Source organism: Raphanus sativus, chromosome 1 (genome assembly GCF_000801105.2).
Source record: "Raphanus sativus cultivar WK10039 chromosome 1, ASM80110v3, whole genome shotgun sequence".
Taxonomy (NCBI): Eukaryota; Viridiplantae; Streptophyta; class Magnoliopsida; order Brassicales; family Brassicaceae; genus Raphanus; species Raphanus sativus.
Window position 1 is genome coordinate 12,223,966 of NC_079511.1, and position 6,529 is coordinate 12,230,494.

The 6,529-nt window shown below is 26.0% G+C and overlaps 1 protein-coding gene across 1 annotated transcript; it reads right to left on the reverse strand.

Moving 5' to 3' along the window:
• Window positions 1–215: 215 nt before the first annotated feature.
• LOC108855620 (ethylene-responsive transcription factor 11) lies at window positions 216–1,288 on the reverse strand. Its single transcript, XM_018629487.2, has one exon. It carries the CDS (start codon window positions 946–948, stop codon window positions 463–465), a length of 486 nt encoding a protein of 161 aa, XP_018484989.1. The 5' UTR covers window positions 949–1,288; the 3' UTR covers window positions 216–462.
• Between the last annotated feature and the right edge of the window lie 5,241 nt (window positions 1,289–6,529).

Sequence of the window (6,529 nt, forward strand, 5' to 3'; positions counted from 1 at the left end):
TGATTATAATTTTGACATTTCTAAATTTTATGGATTGTGTTTAATAAATTAATAAATAACAAATATATATATTTGGAATATTCTTTTAGACTAAAAACAGATAAAAAAATATTGGAGTAAAATATTTTTCTATTTTAGAGTACTTTATTTTTAGAAAAAAATAGAGATAACTATTAGAGTTTTATGTGTTATTTCAAAAGATTGAATGATGCCAAAACAAAGCTTTATTTATGTTTATCAGAAAATACAAAAGATTTGCAATTAGCGATAAACAACAGCGGATGAGAACACAAATACTTTATTAACTATCTGCTGACAAAAAAGGAGATTTTTGGCACTAACTCATGAATAAGATATACGACAAGCTTCAATATTTAGATTTAGATTTCAGAACATTTAATTCATCTAAAAGTTATAAAATCCCATGTTCACAAAATCATAATCATATCCCATTAATAAGAATTAGGTCTCAGGCTTTGGAGGGAAATTGAGATCGAAATCCAAGGGCAAGCGTGATGGTCTCTCCGGACTACGATCCATCACCGCAGAGGACGCTTCCGATCCGCTCTTTGACGACAAGTCGATGAGGAGCATCCCGGACTTGACCTGAATCTTGGGGAATGGGAACCTGGTTTCAAGATTGAGATCGCTAATGGTCGACGATGATGGGACGACGGTTTGGCTCGGACTCTCATCGTGGACCATGTTAGGATAAGGGAAATTGGTTTTGGCTTTTGCGCCGCGAAACCTAATAGCGGCTTTGTCGTAGGCACGAGCCGCTTCGTTGAAAGTGTCGAAAGTGCCGAGCCAGACTCTAGCCTTCTTCACCGGATCTCTGATCTCCGCGGCGTAACGACCCCATGGCCTCCTTCTCACTCCTCTGTAACGGTGTTCTTTCTTTTGGCCGTCGTTAGTTTTAACGGCCGCCGTTTTATCTGTCTCCGCCATTTGGACAAAAACAAAAGGAACTGTACGCTTTTTTAAAGCGAAGTACGAGAAGAGGTTGTTGTGTTTGTGAAGTTTATGAGGAGTGTCTTCGTATTTATACAGACAAGCGATGAAGAGTCAACCGAGGTTTTTTTTTTCTTTTGCTTTTGATAAACTTTTTCTTAAATGCTTATAATGGCTTTTTCCAATAAATTTCGTGCGGTGGTTTGCATAAGTCAGAGAGGAGAGCCCACGCGCTTACTTTGGTACGTGTCGTTTTGCTGCGGCGCACATCACTACCTAATCTATTGTATATTTTCTTCCTCTTTTGGTGCAAACTATAAGTAGACACCCGTATATATTACTGATCCAAAAAAAAGACACCGGTATATTAATTTTTATTTTCTATAGATATATTTTATTTTGGTTTATTAAAATTAAGTCTATTGCAATGTGTAACTACATAACCCGGTATATATTAGCTCTATGTTTTTCAGCAAAAATTACCCCTAAATAGTATTCTCTACCCATATCAATTTTACTACATTGATGAAAAAGTTGTAACTTGAATTTTCTTTATGGCTTATCTTAATTTGGGTTTTGTTAAAAAAATCACATTCTTACAGAATTTGGACTTAATTTTATTTATGGTTGTGGGTTTTGGATATAGGGTAAACTTATAAAATTGCGAAAGTTCACGAGTTTTTATGTTTGGATCAAAGTTGCTGGTGGAATTTCGACCCGTTATAGGTTTGATATTTCGTCTTTTCTTTTTTTGAGCAAAGGTTTGATATTTCGTCTAAGCTGCTGTCTAGGGAGTTCTCTCTCAGTTATCTCGAAACAGCATTAAGTCTTCGAGTTCTTGATCAACTCTGTTTTATTTCCTAGTCCCTTTGTTTGGGTTTATAATGCCTACTGGCATCCTTTGTTTCGTCAATTTGTTTGCTGTTCAACTACAGCCGCTTTGGTTGGTAGTCACTTATGGACACATTCAATGACAAAAAGACGTCTCATGACTCATGAGCATCGAGACCAATGATACCAGAAAAAAACCCACTTTCGACTGTTGTGGATGTGCATGGTGTGGGATTTTCTATTGCATATTTGACGTCCATTAAAAAAATAGATTTATTTTCATTATATAGTTTTATATGATTACCAGATTTTATATTATTATTTTTGACGACACCACATTTTACATTATTTAATTTAAATATCCTTACACGTTTTATTTCTTTGAACAATCATTTATATTCACAAATATGTTAGTGATATTATCTATCTATCTATATCTATACTATTATTTGCGAAGTGATTTTTCGTAACGGAGCTCCCACGTTAAAAGTTAGAGTGGTTAATATCGATACTACCCTTAATGAATAAATTATATAAATTAGTCAAAAATAAAAACGAATTTAAAATATATTTGATTAGGTAAGTGATTAAAATTAATAATAATAAGAATTATCCAAAATCTAAAATATATATTTTAAAATAAAAGATAATTCTTATATATTGTGTTGTTATCTGAAAAGTATATTTAATAAGAAAGTTAAAAATTAAAAAAAAACAGAAAACACATAACTAAATATTAATCAAGTAAAAAAATATTTTGTATAATTAAAAAAAAGATAATACTGATCAGTGATTTTGAATATTGATTTATTAACAATGAATATAATGTACAAATAAATTTCAGAAAGTTATAATACTTAAAAATTTCCAATGAAAACATTATTAAAACTACTATTTTTTATTAGTTATATAAATATATTAATAAATAACTATAAAATGTTTATGCCCGCATGTGCGGGCTAAACACCTAGTATTTTTATGATTGATAGATAGTTCCATCAGATAGTTGATCGAATATATTGTTTGTACAACTTCATTTAAATAATTATTATTCTTATTACTATTTTTTAAAATTATTATTTTGTAAAAATCAAATTAAATCCATAAAATATATTAATCGTAAAGCCTGATATTTAAAAAGAATTAAATGGATAAAAAATATTTTATAGGAAAAATTGTGAGTGCTAGTTTGATATATTCTGGTCAAGCTTCCAAATATACTCTATTACAGGAAAATGATGTTTGGAAAGAAAAGAATTTTACCTAATTTAGTTTCAGAATGATTTTAGCTTGAGATATATGATAAGCGCCTAGTAAATGAGATTTAGTCAACGAGGGAGACATTCTGATCCAAGTGTCTTAATTGTTCCCATTTTGACCACCAGAGAATATCCAAAGTCTCAGTTTTTGTTATTTTCCCATGCACGTTCCGATGTTACCTTATAATTCTAACTTGTAAAGATTCTTTTTTTTTTCACGATGGTGATGTTTCATTCATTCATACAGGTTCCATTTGGTTAGGTTGATTTAATTCTAAGAAAAAATTAACCAAAGTTAACCAAATTAATTTTGTTTGGTTTGTATTCAGTTTGGTTTTTGTGTGGTTTGGTTTGTATTTAGTTCAGTTAATTTTGGTTTTATTTGTATTTGTTCAGTTCAAATAAAGTTGATTTTTAATTTTGTTCTTATTCAGTTGCACAAGTATAAATTATAAAATATAAACAAATATCATTTGACATGAAATCATTATTTTATTCGTATTTAAACGTGATACCAATTATTTTATATTATTTCTTCCGTTTCAGAAAGATGCATGTTTTAGAAAATATTTTTATTTCAAAAAGATGTATTTTTATATTTTCAATGTACTTTTTGTCAACTAATAATGAAAAATTGTGTGTTTCAAAAATACTAATTGCATTTCTTGAAATTTTATTGGTTTAAAAATTTAGGAAATATAAATTTACAAAAAACTATGCATTAATAACTAAGTTTTAATGTGTTTTCTTAATAAGTGTGAAAATCCTAGAACATAGATTAATTTTAAACGGAGGGAGTATTATCTTCAGATCTAATATAAATATTTTTTGGTAAACTTTGTTTTAATATTACTAGATTATCAAAAAAAGTATTGAATAATTTAATTAAACACCCATAGAACACATAGACAATAAAAAATAATAGAAAAAAAATATCTAATCTATTAATTTAGGGATTATCTACTATTTGAAGTTCTCATTTAAATTTTGGACTCTTTCATAGTTGTTGCTAGAATATATTATGTCTCTTATACAATGCAACCTACCAACTTAAATTAAACCAAATCTTAACCAACATAGATTAGTTAAACCTAACCAGTAACACTTTTATAATATTTTTGGTTAATCTCTTAATATAATTAGATCATATAAAACTGAACCACTCTTAAATCAACGAGTTCCATATCATTCCAGACATAAAAGAAAAATATCCGACTCATTTACAACGTAAGCACACAAAGACCATGTATGCTTATGCTCATTGATCTTCCAAAACCAAATAATTGTGGCATAGACCAACATATGCTCATATTCGTATCACTAACTTTACTTCCATATATTTACTCTTCGCCTACATCATATCACAACATACACAGTTATGCAAGAACATGATTTTTTTTTTGTTCAAACAACCAAATAATGGTGGCATATGGTCAGTAGATTTTTTAAAGGGAAAATTGCCAAAACGGAACAAAAATTCAGCATGGTTGTCCCTATAGTAAAAACCATCATTTAGTTGTCATTTTAGTATAATTTTTTTCATAATCCCAAAACTAACCCTTGATTAATCTAATTAAACACATTAAACTAATAAAATTTAAATAATAATAATTAAAAACGTTTAAAAGGGAAAATTAAAAAAAAATTAATTTTTTTAATAAAAATAAACTTTTTAAAACTTAATAAAATAATAATAAAAATAATTTACAATTTTTTAATAAAAAACAGTTTACAAAGTTTTATTTTTTATAAGAAGTTTAAAATGTTTGTAAACTTTTTAATTTTATCAAAATTTTTAACTAAAAAAAAATTAAAATGTATTTTTCTAAAGTTTGTTTAAACTTTTATTAAAAAACTTTTTGTAAAGTTTTATTTTTATTTTTATAAAGTTTACAAATTTTATAAATTTTGTTTAAAGTTTTTATTAAACACAATAAACTAAAAGAATTTTTTAAAAATTTAATTAAAAACGTTTTAAAAGGGAAAATAAAATAAAACTTTTAATTTTTTTTAATAAAAATAAACTTTGTAAAAAAAAAATAATTTACAACTTTTTAATAAAACATTAAATAAACTTATTAAAAAACATTTTACAAAGTTTTATTTTTATAAAAAGTTTAAAATGTTTTTAATAAAACTTTAATTAAATAAAAAATTTAAACTTTATAAAAATAAAAATAAAACTTTACTAATTTTTTTAATAAAAGCTTTAAACTAACTTTATAAAGAAAAATTTACAAAGTTTTAGTTTTATAAAAAATTTAAAAAGTTTGTAACCTTTTGAATTTTATCGAACTTTTTAATAAAAATAAAAATTTTAAAATTTTTTTTAATAAAAATAAAATTTGTAAACTTTATAAATAAAAATTAAACTTTACAAAAAATTGCACCTAATTTCAAAACACCACATGTTGTATAGATATGTATCATAGAGAATAAGAGTTTGTGAAAAAAAATCAAAAGAAAAACTATGGAAAACTCATAGATTAATGAAGAAGACAAGGTATAATCATTTTTTAAAAAATTTTGACAAGTAAAATCGAAAATAACACGTTTTAGGAAGTTAGAATATTTTTAGGAGATTTTTAGAATATTTCCTTAACTGAATTTTTCATTAATATTCGCAAAAATCAGATATTTTATCCGTAGAAGGCGCCTTCTAAAAGTTTAGAACATTGACAAAATCTAGAACACGCTTTCTACTTTTAGTAGACGGAAGAGTACATTTTAGAAAATACATTCCGCGAAATTTAGAATATTTAATAAAAGTAGAAAATGCTTCCAGACGAAAAGTAGATAGCTTTAGGATTAGTAGAATGCGCATTCCACTTTCTTAGAAAATTAGTAAATAGTAGAATGTACGTTCTAAAAATAGTAGATGAACGTGTTTATTTTAGAAATCGCTTTCTACTATACCATTTTCCGTAGAAGGCACATTCTACCTTTAGTGGAACGTATTTTCAAATTTTTATTTATCAACTTTTTGAAAAAAATAAAAATACTAGCATGTGTATATAAGTGTTTTATTAATTCTTTATATTTTTAATTTTTTTTTGATTCACAAAAGTATTTATTTCATTAGTTTTCAGAAATACAAAGGGTAAAAAGGAGAAAAATTGGACAAAAAAAGATTTATACCAAAGGGACAACACCCTTGTTTTTTTGTTCTCTATTGGCAATTTTCCCTTTTTTAAATATGTTTTTTATATATTACATTTTACGAGACTATCTTTTTTTTTTGAAAAAGGGCATAACTATGTGTATAAGTTAAAAGGTAAAAGGTGTGACAAGCCAAATTATTATACTAAAAATGAAAGAAGATTAAATACAAACTAATAACAAGTACAACACAAATTATAACACTATTAAATTCTATATATATTTAATAAAATATTATATATATGTCTAATATGTATATATATATAAATGTTACACAATATATATAATATTATATACACATATTATATATACCATATATTGTTAATTGA

Excerpts from the sequence above, each read along its gene's own strand:
- LOC108855620 (XM_018629487.2), bottom strand. The coding sequence starts at position 948 with ATGGCGGAGACAGATAAAACGGCGGCCGTTAAAACTAACGACGGCCAA.